The sequence below is a fragment of the Lipotes vexillifer genome, unplaced genomic scaffold (assembly GCF_000442215.2).
Source record: "Lipotes vexillifer unplaced genomic scaffold, Lipotes_vexillifer_v1.1 scaffold49, whole genome shotgun sequence".
In the NCBI taxonomy this organism is placed as follows: domain Eukaryota; kingdom Metazoa; phylum Chordata; class Mammalia; order Artiodactyla; family Lipotidae; genus Lipotes; species Lipotes vexillifer.
In genome coordinates this window covers 3,419,578-3,440,898 of record NW_006790551.1, presented here as the reverse complement: position 1 = coordinate 3,440,898, position 21,321 = coordinate 3,419,578, and the positions used below count along the sequence as shown (strand labels likewise).

Here is a 21,321-nt window from a genome sequence, read left to right as displayed (position 1 = left end):
TCTTTCCCTTTGCCACTTCATTTTTCTCTAAATATATATCACCATATGATGTACTTCGTATTTTACTTCTATATTTGTTAATTGCTTGTCTCTCTCCCAATTGTAAATTTAATGTGAGGAGGGAACTTTTGACTGCTTTATTTACCACTATAGTGTCTGAAACGGCATCTAGCAGAAAGTGGATATTCAGTAAATTTTTGTTGAAGAAATAAATTCTGGTTTCCATCTGTTACTTGATTATATGACATTTGGCAATTTACATAACCACTCGAAGCCTTGATTTCCTCATTGGTTAAATAGGAATAATATCTACCTAATGAGGAGTAAATGAGATAATTTGTGTAAAATAATCAGCATGATAAGATTCTACGAATCTTTACGTGAAATTTTTGTGGACCAGATGTAGTTTGGAACTCGAGATCTTCATATTTTCGAAAAGTAATAAGGAGCATATGTTATAGATTACATAATGTCTTAGCAGGGTCTGGTAAGCAGCCCTAACCTAATAGTGCCATTTCTGCAGCAAAAGGTACAAATATCACACTTGAATGTGATAAATGAAGACTCTATAGCAGCTTCACATCAGTTCAGTTTTGCCTTTGAAATTTTGCCTCTGAAAGTTTCCAAGTCAGGTTTTTGCAGTCAAGTTAGTTACAGAATAACTTCCATTTTTCAGAACTTTATGGATGTTGGAACATGGATATGGGGTTGTGGATATGTGCCTGACACACAGTAGGTGTTCTGTACATGTCGTTCTTCTCTTTTTTTCTATCACATAGTTTCTTAACATATCTAGGAGAATGAGTCTCTACAAAGGCAGTGATCGTTCTCTGTTTTGTTCTCTAACAGATCTCAAGTGCCCTGGGATGTAGTTCATGCTCAATAAATATTATTGACTAAATAAAGGAAATGTCATGTTTATGAAATAATATTGACTTGTGTTCATATTTGTTAAGTATCTAAAGTAGAAAAATCTAATTTTAATTATTATTACTCTGAAGAAGACTGCCTAACAGATTTTTGTTGTGATTATTAAAAAATTCTATAATATTTTCAGTGTGTTCTTTTTTCCCCTTGTTCTTATAACAAATGATGAATGCTTTCATTATGAAAGGAGAGCTAAGGTTCATTTATTCCATAAATATTTACTGAGAACCCATCATGTACCAAGCACTGTGATGGCTAATAGGTTTAGTAGCGAAATAAGATCAATCTTGTCTCTTTTCTCTGAAAATTTCAAGTCAGCCTTTGCAGTTCTTTAGCTGTCAGGGAACAATTGTGCCTCAGATCCTTTTACTTCTTACTACTTCTGTCATCAGGGCTCTCATACATGGAACACATTTAAAGTTATATAGTACTCAACAAAAAATATTTAAAATGTAGCTGTATTTTAGTGAAGGAAGATGTTTAGGTCATGGGACAATGTTAGCATACAAAAGGATTAGTATTCTCTGCTCCATTCAGAGTATTTCTTTTCCTAACATACTTCAAAGACTCTGGGCTTAAATGTGGCATATTTAGGGTTATAAACATGTAAGTAATCATTAAGAGTATGTTCATCATAATGAAAATCAGGTGTAACAAATATTTTGGAGTCCATGATGTATTTTATTATGAGATTTTATCTTTCATAGAGACTGACACAAATGAATTCTCTTTAGCATTGCCTAGCTGAATTAACTTGCCTTGACATTGAAGCCATAGGGTACTGTAATTGTCTACATGCACTAAACTGTTGCTTTGATATTTGGTTAGGTTACATTATGCAACAATAAAACTCGTGGAATGCAATGCACATTAATCTTTAGCTGTGACATACTTGCAAGGAGTTTTGGAATTTATTTATGCACTTAAGAGTACTATAAAATTGTTCTTACTCTCTCATTTTAGTTACAGTGTGTGCTCTGTCCTTCATCCACATTTGTTATGAGCTTTGCTTTACTTCTCTGTAGTTGTGATAAATTGTGCCAAGGATGTTTTATGGTCAATTCTTCTTAGATTGGGAGAGGTTGGAAAAATGGTCTGTGATTGAAAAAGAGAATGGAGCAATAAACCTTAATGGGTAAACTATAACTTGATGTCGAGAAAACAGTCCACAGACAGTTCTTTATACTATTCTAGTAAATAAAAAAATAGAGGTATTACTCGGAGCTCTTCCTTGAAGTTTACTTACAATGTAACACATTCTCTTGTTTACAGCATAAACAAATGTAAAAATTACTATGAAGTACTTGGAGTTACCAAAGATGCTGGTGATGAAGATTTGAAAAAAGCTTATAGAAAGCTTGCTTTGAAGTTTCATCCAGACAAAAACCATGCACCTGGAGCAACAGATGCTTTTAAAAGTAAAGTAAACCTTTTAAAGCAATTTTCTAAGCCCTTTTCAGAATCCATTTTACAGTGTTTTAGAATATTAAATTCTGCCTTTAGACTGGTGCATTTAGAGGCCAGCATAAGCAAGCCTCCTCAAAATCCTTTAAAACTTCACTGTTAACTTGTTATGCCAAGAGCCAAACAAATGCTGTTTGGCTTCACAAAAGCAACATGTCAGTTTTGGCAAAGTTCTAAGTAACTTTTCTAGATACCCATGCATGCCTTCTAGTTTACTACACACAAGTAGTGTGATGATTATGCATGAGCTTCTAGCATGTTACCAGCTGGTTCTAGAAGAACTAAAAGCAATATATTTTCTATGAGTTTTTAAGATATTAGAGACTGTCCGGAATTGAGAAATTACTTGGAATCACTATTTGTCCAGTATTCTTCTATTTCTGTTAACTCTGGCCAATTTTTGCATATTTCATATGTAGTTCTAACTACTGTGATTTTTTTTTTCAAGAATGTTTCTTTTCTCTTGGCTAATATTTTCTTCATTTTCTTTCTTATTATTTCAGGGTTTTTTTTGCCAACTTAGTAAATAAGTGTGAGAGAACTGATTTTATAATTCATGTTTATTACAATTTATTCATAATAGTTAACTTCTGATTCATAGGAAAATGCTTAAATTTGTGATTATTTGTTCTTGTGAATTTGGCATTCATAAAGCCAATGTATGACGTTTACAGTGAAATGCTGGGGTCTTGGAATAACAGGAAGGAGATAATCATTTTAAATTTTCCTAAAAGATAGATGACTCAATTGTCATTCATAAAAATACTGTTAAAATTGTTTGCAAAACAGTTTTATTTTTTAAAAGAAGTTGGCAAGCAAAATACATTTGGGGATTATTAATATTTTCCAGTAAGAGCAGCTGCCAAAGTGGTGCTGGTGAAAGTAGACTACCTCTGTGACAGTGAGAGCTTTCTCTGTCTCCTTAGATTAAAAGTGGTGTGTTGAAAGCATAGCAAAAGCTGCTTTACTCAAAAACACTAACTTTAGCACATATCCCCCCCCAAAGTTAAAAACCTTTTTTTCACTTTCTGAATTAAAATCGTTTAATTTAAAATTTTTTGTGTTTTTAAGATGTCTAAACACATTTGGCAGTGAGTTATTTGCATGTTTGTGATCTGTTAGATGATTTCAGTATTAATTCTTCATTAATGTTAAGGATATTTAACTGCTTCTTTCTCCCATTTTTGTATTGAAGTCATGTTAGCATTATCAGTCTTAGAATAACAGTAAGTGAACCTACCAATATTTTTACAGCCTGTGTTGTGTTTTGAAGAGGTGAGCAACATATATGTCACCCCACACAGACACTTAGAGGAGTTTAACAAAGGTGATTGTTCTTTGGTGTGGTACATTTCAGAGTCTAATACTACTACTACTTTGCAAAACTAGAAACTTAATATTTATCAACATGGTTGGCGGTGATTCATCTCTAGAGGAAAGGCGCACATTATTCAATACATAGGGGGTTATTTGTAAGTCAGAATGCCAATTTATTAACTCCAGAGAGGATCATAATAGGGTGGTGGTTGATGAACCCATATTTCATTGAGTGGAAACTACATAGAAAACCAAGATTGTTGGGACTTCCCAGGCAGTCCAGTGGTTAAGACTCCACACTTCCACTGCAGGGGGGCCCGGGTTCGATCCCTGGTCTGTGAATTCCACGTGCCGTGTGGCATGGCTAAAAAAAATAAAGAAAAGAAAACCCAGATTGTAAGCCAGAGATGCTTGGTGAGCAAAGGTAGTTAATTAGAAAATATTATGGCTAGTGTGTCAGCACACAGAAATGGCAGGTTTCATTCATTTAACACATAGGACCTTTTCATTACCTTCTGAATCGTCTTATTTTATTTTTAAGCATTTGATCTAAATTTCTGTGTTTGGGATACCAAGCTGTTTATTCTAAGTAAAGACTATAGTTTTTTTGTTTATATGAGAGGTAAGTATAGATTTATTGCTCTGTAATTGCCAAAATACTTTTTACAGAAAATGGAAACCACTTGTTTTTTATATCTTTCAAGAATAGAAAAAGAGGAGATAATTGGTTACGGAATTAAATTAGATAGAAGAGATATTTTCATTTGTGTGTTTTGTAAAACTTTAAAAATAAAAGTTTACTATCAAAGAGAGTAGACTAGGGGCTTCCCTGGTGGCGCAGTGGTTGAGAGTCCGCCTGCCAATGCAGGGGACGCGGGTTCGTGCCCCGGTCCAGGAGGATCCCCCATGCTGCAGAGCAGCTGGGCCCGTGAGCCATGGCCGCTGAGCCTGCACATCCGGAGCCTGTGCTCCGCAGCGGGAGAGGCCACAGCAGTGAGAGGCCCGTGTACCACCCCCCCGCAAAAAAAAGAGAGTAGACTAAATGAACTCTTAACTTCATGTAGCTCTTTGTTCTTTAGTTAGGTTTGTGAGTTTCTCAAAGCAGAGAATATTTTATTTACATCTAGACAGTGACTTGCATAGTATATATAAACGTACCTTAAAAAAATATTTGAATCAAGTGGATCCCTTTTCTTCTGTCTGATGTGGGTATCTTCAAAACATGCCCAGTCTACCTTGACCTTCAAAGACTCCCAAGTATTTCAGAGACTATTTGAATAGTACATGTGCCTGTTTACATATACTTGAATATAATGACAAGGGCATTGATTAGGTGTTTATATGTTTGCTTGATAAATAATAATGGATCAGATGCTACTGCCTGTGTTAGGTTTGGTAGTTCAATATTCTTAACATCTAGAGTGAATCTGTAAGAATGGGCTTACCCTATGGGCTAATTCTGAGAGAAATACAGTAAGAAAATATGAGATATCCTCTTACTCAAAGAATTTGTAATTTTTGAAGAGGAAACAAGACTCACACAGAACATTTGGAATAATGGTAATACCTAACGTTTGACAAGCATTTTATAGTTTTTTCATTCCTATTTTTAAAAATTTAATGCTTATTAACAGTCTTCTGAAATAGATGGGAACCAGTGTCATTCTTTCACAAATAAGAAAATTGAGGCTCAGAGAGATTATCTGATTTACCCGGGATCTCCCAGAAGACTGAATGTAATTAAATTCAAAACATAGAATAAAGATGTCTGAAGAAAAGTCAGAAAGATAAATTATAAATTATAAATTATTATAGAATTATAATCAGAGTAATTGGAGAAGCCGTCATATAATTGGTGAGAATTAAGAGTTTACACAAGGTGTGTATGATTTCTATGGTTAGCAAAGAGAGAAGATGGCAGAAACTTGGATATGAGAATGAGGGAAGTGATTTAAAAGTCAGTGATGGGCTTCCCTGGTGGTGCAGTGTTTGAGAGTCCGCCTGCTGATGCAGGGGACACGGGTTCGTGCCCCGGTCCAGGAAGATCCCACATGCTGTGGAGCGGCTGGGCCCGTGAGCCATGGCCGCTGAGCCTGTGTGTCCGGAGCCTGTGCTCTGCAACAGGAGAGGCCACAGCAGTGAGAGGCCCATGTACCGCAAAAAAAAAAAAAAAAGTCAGTGACAACGTCCAGTTTCAGGAAGATGGAAGAGATATACTTTTCCCTCTTCCTCACACTAAAGTGCAACTGGATATTAGTTATAAAACAAAACAAACACAAGAAAACTGAAACATAGAGGGAAAAAGGTAGACCAGCTAAGGACCTTGGGACCCAAAGAACAACATGGCAGTGTGTTGCTTGGGTTTCATTTTGCTTTTTATGTCTTAGACTGGGTGCTGGAGAAGCAGATAACCCAGAAACACCAATGAGCACAGACAAACAATTCCCAAGAAAGGCCTGCTGTCTCTAACCAGACAACCCGGAAAGGGGCAACATAGCAAGACAGAAAACTTCTAAGCAGTAGTCGTTCTACCACAGCCAGATACCACGGAAAAAAACTGTGGCCCCACCCACACCCACACCAGCAGAGGCTGAGAACCTATACTGTCACCCTCTCCAGGCTGTAATGAGATGCCCTACCCTCCCAACGGGGGTGGTAACAGAGAAGATTGAGTAGGGAGCTGTTACTTCCACTGCTACCAGCAACAAGGTATCCCTTCCTCTCCCTCACCACCCAGGGTAGTGTTATAAGTGGCCTGGAATTTCACTGCCATCCAGAGGTAAGCAAAGCCATATCATTGTGGTGTCATTAAAGCCACCTGGGGAGCAATAATGAGGCACCCCTCCTCTTTCCAGCCAAAGAGGTATCAGTGGAGGCTTGATTGGGGACTGGAAATCCCATCCCTGCCCATCAGTGATGAGGAGCCTCTTCTTTCAGATGTCATCAGAGGCCAAGGGGGAAACCTCAACTTCTACTCCCACCTTGGAGTAACAAGGTGGTATCCTCACTTACTGTACCAAACAGGACAATTAAAACAGAAGCTTTAGAAAGGTCGAGAGCCTTATAAGATAATACCTCAAATGATCACAAATCAATTGAAAATCACTTACCATGCTAAACATTAGGAACACTTCAAATCAAATTTAAAAAGTCAATCAATAGAAATGCACATGAAGATGACATGAAGATGACAATTTGTTAGAATTGCCTAACAAAGGCTTTAAAGCATCCATCATAAAAATGCTTCAATGAGCAATTACAGATATGCTTGAAACATTTAGAATAAAAGTCTCAGCAAAGAAATAGAAAGTCTGAGCAAATAAACAAAAGGTATAAAGAATCAAATAGAAATTCTATAAATTAAAAGTACAAAACCAAAATGAAACTAGCAATGAATAGCATAAACAGCAGAATAACAGGAAAAAAAATCAGTGAACTGGAAAATAGAAAAATGGACATTATTCAGTCTGAACAGTGGAGAAAATAGACTGAAAGAGAAAAAAGGAACATAACCTCACGTACAAGTGAGACTATAACAAAAGATTTCACATTCTTATATGTTTCCTAGAAGAAGAGGAGAAAGAGGGCATAGCTGAAAAAGTACTAAAAACAATAAAGGTTGAAAACTTCAAATAATTTAAGAAGTTGAGTGAACTCCAAAAAGATAAGCCCAGTGAAATCCACACCAAGACACATCATAGTCAAACTTCTGAAAACTGAAGATAAAGAAAAAACCTTGAAAGCAGCAAAAGAGAAGTGACACCTTACCTATAGGGGAAAAGCAGTTCAAATGACAGTGAATTTCACATCTGAAATCATGCAGGCCGGGAAAAAGTGGCACATTTTTCAATACTGAAAGAAAAGAAACTATCAACCCAGAATTATATACCCAGCAAAAATATCTTTCAGGAATGAAGGGGAAATCAAGATATTTTCAGATGAAGGAAAAGTAATAGAATTTGTCATTAGCAGACATACCCTAAAAGAATAGCTAAAGGAAATTTTCTAAACAAAAGGAAATAATAAAAAAAAAGGAGGGCTTCCCTGGTGGTGCAGTGGTTGAGAGTCTGCCTGCCAATGCAGGGGACACGGGTTCGAGCCCTGGTCTGGGAAGATCCCACATGCCATGGAGCAGCTAGGCCTGTGAGCCACAATTACTGAGCCTGCACATCTGCAGCCTGTGCTCCACAATGGGAGAGGCCGCGATAGTGAGAAGCCCGCGCACCGTGATGAAGAGTGGCCCCCACTTGCTGCAACTAGAGAAAGCCCTCACACAGAAACGAAGATCCAACACAGCTATAAATAAATTTAAAAATTAAAAAAAAAATAAAAATGTACAGGTTAAAAAAAAAAATTTTCTAAACAAAAGGAAATAATAAAAAAAGGAATCTGAAATATCAAGAAGGAAGAAAGGACAGCATAAGCAAAAATATGGGTAAATGCAACATACTTTGCTTCTCTTGAATTTCTAAATTATGTTTGACATTTGAAGCAAAAATTTTAATATTATCTGATGTGGTTCTCAATGTATGTAGAGAAAATACATAAGGCAGTTACATTATAAATGGGGAAGAACAAAGGAAAGTAAAGAGAAGTAGAAGTAAGGATTTCACAGTACACTTGAACTAGCAAAGTGATGATATTAGTAGGCTGTGGTAAGTTATGTATATATAATGAAATATCTAGAACAATGAAAAACTGTACAAAGAGATAGAGTCAGAAAACACTAGATAAATCAAAATGGAATTCCAAAAAGCATGTTCACATAACTCCCAGGAAGTCAGGGAAAGGAAAACAGAACAGAAAACAAAAAATAAAGTGGTAGACATAAGCTCTAACTTATCAGTAGTTACATATAAATGTAAATGATCTGAATATATCAATTAAAAGACAGATTGGCCGAGTGAATTAAAAATATATGACTCGACTATATGTTACCTATAAGAAACTCACTGCATTTATGACAATATAGACAGGCTGAAAGTAAAGAAATGAAAAATGATATATCATGTAAACATTAATCAAAAGAAAGTGGAATAGCTGTATTAATACTAGAAAAAGTAGAATTTAGACTAAAAAAATTACCAGAGAGAGATATTATGTTATGATAAAGGGGCAATCCTTCAAGGGGATATAACAATATAAATGTGTATGCACCAAAAAACAGATGCAAAATATGTAAGTCAAAAACTAATATAACTGGAAAGAGAAATAGGTAAATTCACAATTATAGTTGGAAACTTTAGCAGCTCTCTCTCAACACTTGATAGAACAAAAAGACAGAAAATCAGCAAGAATATAAAAGAATTAAACACCACTATTACCCAAGAAGATTTAATCAACATTTATAGAACACTCCACCCAACAGCAGACTATAAAATCTTTTCAAGTGCTCAGAACATACTCCAAGTTAGACCACATCCTGGATCATAAAATAAATTTCTACCAAGTTAAAAAACTGAAATCATACAGAGTGTGTTCTTTGACCACAATGAAATCAAAATAGAGTCAATAACAGAAAGATAATTGGAAAATGTTCAATCACTTGGAAACTGAACACCACACTTCCAAATAATCTATGGGTAAAAGAAATCTCAAAGAGAATTTTTAAAAAATACATTAAACTGAATAAAAATTCAACATATCAAAAATTCGAGGGAACCAGCTAAAGCAGCACTAAGAGGAAACATAACACTTAATGCACGTGTTAGAAGAGAGGAACGGCCTTAGTCATCTAGGCTTCTCATGAAACTAGAAAAAGAAAAGCAAAGTAAACCTAAAGCAAGAAGAAGGAAGGAAATAAAGGTGAGAGTGGAGATCAGTAAAATTGAAAACAGAAAAACAATAGTGAAGATCAGTGAAACAAAAGAACTAGTTGTTTGAAAAGATCAATAAAATTGACAGACAGACAAAGGGAAAAAAGAAGACAATTTACTATTATCAAAAATAGTATCAGAAACAAGGATACAAACTCTGCAAACATCAAAAGGGTAAGAGAGTACTATGAACAGCTCCACACACATAAATTTACAACCAACTTTTTGAAAATTGAAAATGATCAGAACTCACTCACTTTGAAGTAGGTAATATGAACAGCCCTATAACTGTTAAGTAAACTTGTAATTAGGAAACTACCGAAAGGAAATCTCCAGGCTCAGATGTCTTTATTGGAGAATTCTATGAAACTTTTCAAGAAGAGTTAAAACCAATTCTACAGTCTCTTCCTGAAAATAGAACAGAAGGAAATATTTCCCAGTCCATTTCACAAAATAATTATTACCCTGCTATCAAAACCAGTCAAAGACGCTACAAAAATAGAAAACTACAGACTAATATCCTTCATGGAATAAACCCAAATATCCTTAATAAAATATCAGAACTCAACAATCTTTTAAGGGCTTCCCTGGTGGCGCAGTGGGTAAGAATCCGCCTGCCAATGCAGGGGACATGGGTTCAAACCCTGGTCTGGGAAGATCCCACATGCTGCGGAGCAACTAAGCCCGTGCACCACAACTACCAAGCCTGTGCTCTAGAGCCCGCGAGCCACAACTACTGAGCCTGCGCGCCTAGAGCCCGTGCTGCACAACAAGAGAAGCCACCGCAGTGAGAAGCCCGCGCACTGCAACGAAGAGTAGCCCCCGCTTGCCGCAACTAGAGAAAGACTGCGCACAGCAACGAAGACCCAATGCAGCCAAAAATAAATACAATAAATAAATTTATTAAAAAAACAAAACAAACAATCTTTTAAAAAAATTATACATCCTGACCAAGTAGAGTTTATTCCAAGGATGCAAAGCTGGTTCACTATTTGAATATCAATCAGTGTGATCCACTGTGTTAATAGGCTAAATAAGAAAAATCTTATTTTATCAGTCAGTGCAGTAAAAGCATTTGAAAAATTTCTCCACTCATTCATGGTAAAACTGACAGGAAATAAAACACTGATAGAAAAATAGTAATTCCAAAAGAAACTGTCTCAAATTGATAAAAGAGCAACTATAGAAAACCTACAGTTAACAGTATACTTAACAGTGAAAGACTTAATGCTTTCCCCCTAACACTGGGAACAAACAAGAATGTCCCCTTGCACCACTCTTACTCAACATAGTGTTGGAAATTCTAGTCAGTGCATTAAGGTGAGAGAAGGAAATAAAAGGCACACAGATTGGAAAGGAAGAGATCAAACTGTCCCTATTTGCAAGTAACATGATCATGTATAAAATCCTCATGGAATGTACCAAAAAAAAAAAAAACTCCTAGAACTAATAAGTGAATACTGCAAGATTTCAGGGTACAAGATAAACATACAAAAATCAATTTCTATTTAGCATATTTCTATATACTAGTAGTGAACATGTAGACACTGAAATTAAAAATACATTACTGTTTACAATCACACACACAAGAAATACTTAGCTGTAAATTTAAAAAAACTTGTATAAGATTTGTATGTTGAAAGCTATACTATACTAATGAAAGAAATCAGAGGATCTAAATAAATGGAATGATATATCATGTTCATGGATTGAAGGACATGGTAGTAAAGATGTCAAGACTCCCCAAGTTGATAAGCACATTTAATACAGTTCCTGTCAAAATCCTAACAAGACTTCTTTGTAGATAAGAGCAAGTTTATTCTAAAACTCATATGGAAATACAAAGAACCTGAATAAATAAAAATGGTTCATTAAAGGTAAGGAGTAGGAGTAATTATTGTACCTGATTTTAGGACTTACTTTATAGTTACAGTTAGCAAAACAGTGTAATATTGGGAGAGGGACGGACACATAGATCAATGGAACGGGACAGGGAACCCATACAATATGACAAAGGTGCAAAATAATTCAGTGGAGAAGAGATAGCCTTTTCAGCAAATGGTTTTGGAGCAATTGGACATTCATAGGTAAACAACAACAAAATTTAACCTTGACCTAAATCTCATGCTTTATATAAGAATGAATTCGACATGAATATTGAATATAAATATAAAACAACACTTTAACTTTTAGCAAAAAATCATGGAAGCAAAACTTTAGAATCTTAGGCTATGCAGTGACTTCTTAGACTTAACCTAGACAGTTTATAAAACAAAAAGTGGATAAGTTGGACTTCATCAAAAAATTTTTTGTTTGCTCCGCAAAGATGCTATGAAGTAACAGAAGAGACAAGCAACAAGATAGGAGAAAATATTTGCCAAGCACATATCTGACAAAGGACTAGTATCTAGGTTGTATAAAGAACTCCCCAAACCCCAAATTAAAAAAGCAGACAACCCGGGCTTCCCTGGTGGCGCAGTGGTTGAGAGTCCGCCTGCCAATGCAGGGGACACGGGCTCGTGCCCCGGTCTGGGAGGATCCCACATGCCGCGTAGCGGCTGGGCCCGTGAGCCATGGCCGCTGAGCCTGTGTGTCCAGAGCCTGTGCTCCGCAGCGGGAGAGGCCACAACAGTGAGAGGCCCGTGTACCGCCAAAAAAAACAAAAAACAAAAAACAAAAACAGACAACCCAATTAGAAATTGGTTAAGAGACATGAAGAGACATCCCACAAAAGATTATATACACATGGCAAATAAGCATGTGAAAAGGTTTTTTAATATCATTCATTAGCCATTAGGGATAATGCAAAGTAAAACCAAAATGAGATATCACTACAGACCTATCAGAATGGTTAAAGTAAAAATTAGTAAGAACACCAAATACTGGTATGGATGCAGAGTAACTGGATCACTTATACATTGCTGATGGGATATGAAATGACACAGTCACTCTGTAAAACAGTTTAGCAGTTTCTCACAAAACTTAAGTATTCAACTAATAGGCAGCCCAGCAATTGCATTTCTGGGAATTTATCCCAGAAATAAAAATTTATGTTTACACGTACATGAATGTACGTAGCAGTTTTTATTTTGTTTGTTTTTGTTTGTTTGTTTTTGTGGTATGTGGGCCTCTCACTGTTGTGGCCTCTCCCGTTGCGGAGCACAGGTTCCGGACACGCCGGCTCAGCGGCCATGGCTCACGGGCCCAGCCGCTCTGCGACATGTGGGATTTTCCCGGACCGGGGTACGAACCTGTGTCCCTTGCATTGGCAGGCGGACTCTCAACCACTGCGCCACCAGGAAGGCCCGCAGTTTTTTTTTCTTTTTTTAATTTATTTGTTTTTGGCTGCGTTGGGTCCTCGTTGTTGTGCGCAGGCGTTCTCTAGTTGTGGCGAGCGGGGGCTATTCATTGCGGTGGCTTCTTTTGTTGCGGAGCATGGGCTCTAGGTGTGTGGGCTTCAGTAGTTGCAGCACATGGGCTCAATAGTTGTGGCTCATGGGCTCTAGAGCGCAGGCTCAGTAGCTGTGGCACACGGGCTTAGTTGCTCCACGGCATGTGGGATCTTCCCGGACCAGGGCTTGAACCTGAATCCCCTGCATTGGCAGGCAGATTCTTAACCACTGTGCCACCAGGGAAGTCCCTACGTAGCAGTTTTATTTGTAATAACCAAAAACTAGAAACAGCCCAGATGTTGTTCACTGGGTTATTAGTGAAACAAACATCCATACCATGGAAAACAATAAAAAAGGAATGAATGGCTTACATAACAGCTTGGATCCATCTCCAAAGAATTATGCTGATTTAAAACCAATCTGGGAGGTGTCATTCTATTTATATACTGTATTATTCCATTGATATAACATTCTTGAAATGCCAAGATTTTAGAAATAGAGAATAGAGTGGTTAGTTGTTGTGGGGATTTAAAGAGGGGATGGAGGGGGAAGGAAGTGGGTGTGGTTATAAAAGGGCAACCTGAGATGGTGATGGAAATGTTCTATATCCTGATTATATCAATGTCAGTATCCTATCTGTGATACTGTGCTATAATTTTATAAGATATTACCATTGGGGAAATTAGGTAACCGGTAGAAGGGATCTCTCTGTAATATTTTTTACAACTTCATGTGACTCTAAAGTTAACCTCAAGATATAAAAAGTGTGATTAAGGAAAAATGAATAAAGCAGAAGTTATTTTTTAGTGAAGTAAATAACACTGAGATGGAAATGTATTTTGTGAGCCTTTTGAATACCAAAATAAATTTTGGTTTTAATTCATAAGATAATAAGGACCTGAAAAAAAAATCTTGATTATAGGTATAGCACAAAGTAAGTGAATAGAAAATTAGTCACAGTAGATAGAATAAATTGTCTTCTTTCACAAATATTTTCTAAAACATCATAATGTTTGGAAGTCATTTTTTTAAAAAGCAAAGCTTTAAAGGTAGAATTGGGTTGCCAATATATTATTAGTATAAAAAGTAATAGCATTATGAACCTGAACGAGTCCTTTTAGTGCAGAGGTTAAATCCTAAAACTGATATTATTACTGGAAGTACAACTTTGGCAGATATTGAAAGATATACTTCTTTTTTAGATATGTGTTAATACCTTGATGGTGTTTGTAAGTACATTGCTGGGATCTCTGATTATGCTTCTCCATTGGAGCAGCATTATAAATGGTTGCTATATTTCTGAGTCACAGATCTATTTGAAAATTTGAAGAAGGTTTTGGATCATCTCCTCAGATAAATGGACCATCCACCTAATTTTTCATACCATAGTGTTCACAGACCACCTGAAAGCTATCTCTGAATCAGAAGAAAGGGTCCAGAGTATCTGTATATAATTATTTCAGTGTGATATGTAGTCATCCAAAAACAACTACCATACCATAGTGTTCACAGACCACCTGAAAGCTATCTCTGAATCAGAAGAAAGGGTCCAGAGTATCTGTATATGATTAATTTCAGTGTGATATGTAGTCCTCCAGAAACAACTACCTAATGAGCGTGTATTTGCTTGCACAGTGCCTATGGCAGCCACCACATGGGATCGCAAAAGTATTTTAAAAATAATCTCATATGCAAGAGGTTTATGATCCAGTTTAAGAAGTAAGCTGTTCTTATAAAATGATTAATTATTAGATGTTTCAGAATGTGAATAGAGTAATTCTTGCATTTAGATTAAAGCATTACAGCTTTTGTAAATTACCTCGAGAAGACATTTTGGTAATTAATGTGCTCTTTTGGACATGGGAGTATGAGGTAGGCAATAGAATTCTTTATGAGTATCATGAAAGTAGCAAAGTGAGATAGGAGGACTAGAGATATGGATATATGGATTCATTCAAAACAAATTCAGTCTCTATGCTCTACCATGGGAATATTGCAGTGAAAACTTAGATACAGTCCCTACCCTCATGGAGTTGACAGTTTAAGAGAAATAAATTGTTCAGGAATAAAATGAAGAATAGCTTACTCTGGGCTGGAGTGTGCAAAAAAAGGTTTATGGTGTAGGTTGCATAGAGTTTACTTACTATCCTAAAATAAATTTGATCTTGAACAAGTTTCCTAACCTTTTTGAACCTCAGGGGGCTCATCTGTAAAGTTAAGATACTAATGGATAAAGTAATAAGATATTGGGGTCAGAGCCTGGTAGTTGGTGGCTACTGCTATTATTATTGGTTTGAAGGGCAGTCATGAATGACTAGATTGGGATACTCAAGAAAAGAAGCAGGGAGTTAGGGGAGCACAATGGTAAGAAAGCAAGATGAGCATTCCTTTATGTTCAAGGCAGTAGAGAGACTTGCCTGGATAATACAAAAAATTGTATTAGGAGGTAATATGTGTAATTGTAAGCAATGTATAATACCTTTAAAAGAAATTGTTACTGTCTTATTATTTTTTTGATTAACCTCAAGTCGTTTTTTGTTGTTGTTTGACAAGTAGCCTTTATATGGGGCAGTCTTTTATAATATAAAAGCTTTGCTTATCAACTTTTGCTCATTACTTTTTCAGAGATTGGAAATGCTTACGCGGTTTTAAGCAATCCAGAAAAACGAAAGCAGTATGACCTCACAGGCAATGAAGAACAAGCATGTAATCAGCAGAACAATGGTAGATTTAATTTCCATAGAGGTTGTGAAGCTGATATAACTCCAGAAGACTTGTTTAATATATTCTTTGGTGGTGGATTTCCTTCAGGTATTTTAATGTTAGTTATAAATATTTGTACTTTATGAAACTAGAGATCATCACCTCCAGTTAGGCTATTTAGGGATTTATGTACCTTCTCCCTGACATTTTCTTATAGTATTATGATCCTGTGATGGTTTTTCGTGAAGATAGAAGAAAATTGTTAGACTTATTACCTTTATTGTAAGTCTGTCTTTTTCCTAGAACATACTTTATTTTTTAAAAGATGTTGTGTATTTTACATAGAGCTGAAGAAAGGATCTGTAAGTAGGAAATCCAGTGGCAATGCATTAGTTAAGTGCCAATACAATTGTAGGAAGTAACCTGTACCTTGAAAGACTATTTGACATTGGTTCTTTGAAGATCTTTGTAGACTTCATTAATAATATTGTAGATTGTTAATATGGTTGTATGTGGAGGTACTGTCCATTGAAATGTCTGAATCATAAGTTACATATAAAGTAAGTGGGTTTTAAAAAATTACATTAAGATAGAAATAATTTCTTGAACTAGGCTATCGAAGTAAAATACTGTAGAAGTACTACTAAATGAATAGATTTTTAGGACCAGCATAAGTAGTACTGTGTTTTACTTACATTTACTGTAAGTTGCTTGTGTGGAAATTAATTTTCTTTAAGAGTAGCCTCTCTAAGGTGTTTAAAATTATAGCTCCAGTCTTGTTTACAGCAGTAACAAAAGGTGCTAAGTTAAACATCCTATTCAAAATTAGGATAGTCTTTATGAATGTAGCAATAATAATTTGGCCTGGTAGTCCTGTCTGAATATTATTGAGAAAGATTGTGATCATTGATAAGGCATTTTGTAAAGCATCCTTGAAAGAAAGAGGATGTGTAAATACAAATTAATGACTGAAAATATAACCTGCATTTTGATATACTAGGATACATAATTACCTGTCACAAAAAAATTATTCAGACTAATAATTTTGACTAAAAATATGCTGGGAACAATTAGACATCTTTCAGACAATAGTGAAATTTTCTGATAGTTGATTTGCAGTTCTTTTGCTTGTTATAACGTAGTTTACTTTATCAGTGATAGCCATTTCTGGTTGGTCACCTTTTTTGAAAACAACTTGAATGTCCATCAACAAGAAAATGTTTGAAAATTGTGGTCCACCTGTACCATAGTATATTATACAGCTGTTTTTTAAAAAATGAATTAGAGCACGAGCTTTTGATTTCTAGAAGTACTTGTGATTCATTGATAAATGCAGAAAGCAGAGTTTCAGATTAATGATCCAAGGTTTGTAAAATCAACCAACCACAGCAAAAGTCCTCTCTGTATGCAGTATTAGGGAGGACCTCTCATTCAAGTTTTCATCAAGAAAGAGCTTCTCCTTAGTTTAAGGGAAGCAAAGAAGAATCATTCCTGGTTTTATCCACCCTTCATTCACAAGAGGAGAGGGCAATAAGCATTCATTACTCAAACATGCATTGTTTTAGTAATTAAAAATAAATATATAAAAATATAAAGGAAAATATGATTTTTCTGATGATAATTGTTCTCCCTAACTTAACCTTGCTTTTAATTTTCTAGGTAGTGTACATTCATTTTCAAATGGACGAGCTGGCTATAGCAGTCAACATCAGCACCAACATAGTGGACATGAAAGAGAAGAAGAAAGAGGAGATGTATGTTTATGATATGATTAGAAATCAGAGAGTGGCAAATCTCAGCTCGGGAAAAGCATAGAGTTGTCTGAAAATAGGGCACGTTGTTTTAAAAGGAAGTAATGAGTTTTCTTTTACCAGAGGTGTTCAATAGAAACTAGAGAATCCCTTAGGGATATTGGGGGAGCAGGGGTAGAAGTCAAGGTGAGGGGCGGTTGGGCAATATGACACCTTCACATTTGGTATTCTATGATTCTAATGAAGGTAAACTTGCAGTGTGCATGTTCTGAACGTAAATTCTTATTGTTGGTTCTAAATAATTTAAAATTAATACTGAAAAAATTAAATTAGAAGTAACTTGCCTTATTCTAATGCGGTTATACCTAATTGCATATAGCTGTTAAACTACGTGAAGGAGAAAGGGAAATGGAAAGAGCACTGGACCAGAAATTAAAAGGTCTGGTCCCCAGCTGTGCCACTCTCATCACTGTCCGTGTTCCACCCTCAAATTTATGATAAAAATAGTTTTGCAACCTGCTGCATATTGATAGAGTCTCTGTGTATGAAGAAAAAGAGGGAGACAGAGAACTTCCTCATCTGTAAAATGAGATCAGGTTATACCAGTGTTTTCCAAATCATGATCAGGATCTCTAGGTGAAGCACCTAAAAAGTTGTATTTTTAAGAATCACCCCAGGACGTTGGTATGATCAGGCAGATTTGGAAGCACTGAACCGATGATCTCAAATGTCCTTTCTTCCTCTAAAAATGTTTGACAATTGTTGGATTATTGACAACTAAAGTTATATTACAATTTGTTATTCTTTGATGATTTTTTTGTAGGGAGGTTTTTCTGTGTTTATCCAGCTGATGCCCATTATTGTATTGATCCTCGTGTCATTATTAAGCCAATTGATGGTCTCTAATCCTCCTTATTCCCTATATCCCAGATCGTAAGTAGCTCAGTGAAGTTTTACAAAAAAAGCACTGTTGTATCTTACCTAACTAACTTTAAAGGGCCTTGTGCTCTTTTAAACTTTTAAGTGCCAAATATTCTATTACTACATGTGTACCTGATTTTAAAATGTCTAATTTTAAAGGTAGTTTACTTATGCAATAAGTTTGTATTATGTTAGTTTACATTTCTGTTCTATTGTGGATAAAGACAGAAGTGTTACGTTCGAACTTGTTGGCAATTTAATGTAATAGGTAATGTGTTGACATCAAAGACAAAAAGCTTTAGAAGACAAAATGACTTTAAAGACAAAAATAGAGTTGTGATTGATCTCACATAGGATTTGTGTCGTTAAAGAGGATATGACTTCACTCTTCTGTTTATAAAATATTGATTAAATAAAAGCAAATATTACTTTTTTGTTATATGAGGTATTTTTCCACAATATACTTTATATATAAGCTATCAGGACATATAGCAAATTTAATGCAGCATACCTTCCAAAAAACTTTAGTGTAATACAATGAATATAATGGAAACTTTGTAAAATCATATTGCTAGTGATTATATAGTATTAAAAACAGATTGGTCTAAAAATAAGAAGTGATTTATTTTTTCCAAATAAGTTTTTTATTAACTAAAAATGGAGAGAACTTATAGGAACATAATGTATTAAAATATGATTACTTTTTTATGACATAAATGGTGGTTTTAGGTAATTTGAGATAATATTAAATATTTGATTACCAATATTGACTTTTTAATTATTTTTATTAGCTTGATTTGTAGAAGCAGATCAGAATGTACAATTTTAATTAAAAAAATAATGATCAAGCATTTCTTTTACAGTGGATCAGGGCAAACGATTAAAATGCAGACAGAAAACTTGGGTGTCGTTTATTATGTCAACAAAGACTTTAAAAATGAATATAAAGGAATGTTATTACAAAAGGTAGAAAAGAGTGTGGAAGAAGATTATGTGACTAATATTCGAAATAATTGCTGGAAAGAAAGACAACAAAGTAAGTTTATCAAATATTTAACATTTAAAAACTTATTCAGAGTCTTTGGAATTGATTACTGTAGATTTCCCTACTCAAGAAATGTTCTAGAATTGCCTGGCACATACTCGGAGCCCAGTACTTAAATGAGACAATATGTTTTAATGTACATGTGGTCTTATAACAATATTTGGCACATGGCAAGAACTTAATAAATGGTATTTATGTTATTGTTCTTAATAAATATTTGATGGAATAAGTAGATAATATCAAATTTCATTGTATTTAAGATGTTGTCAGTTGTAACATGCAACATTATTTTATGTACCACTAAGAAAGAAAAAAATCCTGGTATAAACTTTGTCATCAGTTTTAATATGTATCCTGTTTCAGAATTAAATTTGAAACTCTTCATCAATTTAGCTTCAACAGGTAACACAATGTACAATGAGTTTTGTTGACATTCCACCTTCCTTTACTTACTTTGTAGGTAGAGAAGTTCTTGTGAACACTTAATTTGTTTAGCCTCTTCCAGCCTCAGCTTCCTTAATTTAAGCAGTTATATCTATAAAAAGATTGACTGTGGACCATAAGAATCTGCTGAGATGCTCCATGTGAACTGTTATTATAGTTTTGTGTTTTTCTTACTGTTCCAGATAATAATATAGACCATATAGTGTAGACATTGGAATTAAACAGGCTAAAGTTGAATCCTAGGTCTGAAATTTTTAGCTGAGTGATGAAGGCCGAATATTCTAACCTCTATGAATTCCCTCGTGTATAAAATGGATGATGATGATGATGAGTGGGTACAGGAAGTAACTATAATTTATATAATGCCTATTTTTTCAGTCATTGTCCCAAGCCCTTTATATATATTAACTCATTTAAGCTCCACAATGACACTGTGAGGCGATTATACCCACTTTACATATGAGGAAACTGGGGCATAGAGAAATTAATTAGTAACTTGCCCAAGGTCATTGAGGTGATCTGTGATTCAAAACCAATTTGCTTTCATAATCTAGGCACTGTGCTTCACAGTCTTCTCTCTAATACCTAACTTTATGGGCTTGTTGTGAAAATTAAATCAGGCAATAGTTGAAGTGTTTCACATGTAGTAAATACTCAGAAAATGGGAGCAATTATCATCTCTTATCCACTAGGGAAAATTTGATAAAACATAACCATTGTATACTTCTAAGAGAATTCTTATCTCTGGCATTGGTTTCTTCACCTGTATACTGATAGTTAGAGGAGAAACCTCCTTGGTTTCTAAGTCTCTGAGTCTGTGAATCAGTATGTTCTCAAAGTGGAGAAGGTTACATAAGACCAGTGGTTTTTCAGCTGGGAATGATTTGCCCCTGCCTCCCAGGGAACATTTGGTAATGTCTGGAAACTGTGGGCGTCAACACGGGGTTGGGGTGGAAGGGATTGCTACTGGCATCTGATGGGTTAAGGCCAGGGATGCTGCCTAACATTCTAGGATGCACAGGACAACCTCCACACCAAGAATTATCTAGCCCCAAATGCCAGTATTGCTGAGGTTGGGAAACCGTGCATTAGCCAAAGGTCTTAAGGGAAGTATTTCCCAGATTTTACTTATTTAATTTTATTTCACCTAATTTTTTGATCTATAGCACCTTGCACAATTGTTGGTACAACATAGGCAGAGTAAATTTTTGATGGATATATGAACAGTTGGATGAATGATTAATGAATTCATATGAATAAATGTATGAAAGACCTGCTTATTTTGTGCTAAAAGAATGACGAGCACATTAGATATCTCATTTTCAAATACAAGTCCTAGTCCCCAGCCAAATATGGGTGATTTTGGGGTTATGCATACTTACATTCTATTACCTTAAATAAAAATTGGGAATTGACTGCATAAACAGAAAGAAAGAAGGAAAGATATTCATGTTTATGAATGAGTGTAATGTTATGTTTAAAGTGCCGGCTCTGGGACTGCCTTGCAAGATCCTGTCTTCACCAGTGCATTATCTAGTTAC

At 35.4% G+C, this 21,321-nt stretch overlaps 1 protein-coding gene across 2 annotated transcripts in view; it reads left to right on the top strand.

Moving 5' to 3' along the window:
• Nucleotides 1–21,321, top strand: part of DNAJB14 (DnaJ heat shock protein family (Hsp40) member B14) — a 44,273-nt gene that overhangs the window by 20,346 nt on the left and 2,606 nt on the right. For both annotated transcript variants that reach the window (XM_007463801.1, XM_007463802.1), the window contains 5 exons: nt 2,200–2,345; nt 15,542–15,727; nt 17,279–17,373; nt 18,194–18,303; nt 19,155–19,327. In XM_007463801.1, coding sequence (XP_007463863.1) covers nt 2,200–2,345; nt 15,542–15,727; nt 17,279–17,373; nt 18,194–18,303; nt 19,155–19,327 — 710 coding nt within the window. The remainder of the gene's footprint in view (nt 1–2,199; nt 2,346–15,541; nt 15,728–17,278; nt 17,374–18,193; nt 18,304–19,154; nt 19,328–21,321) is intronic.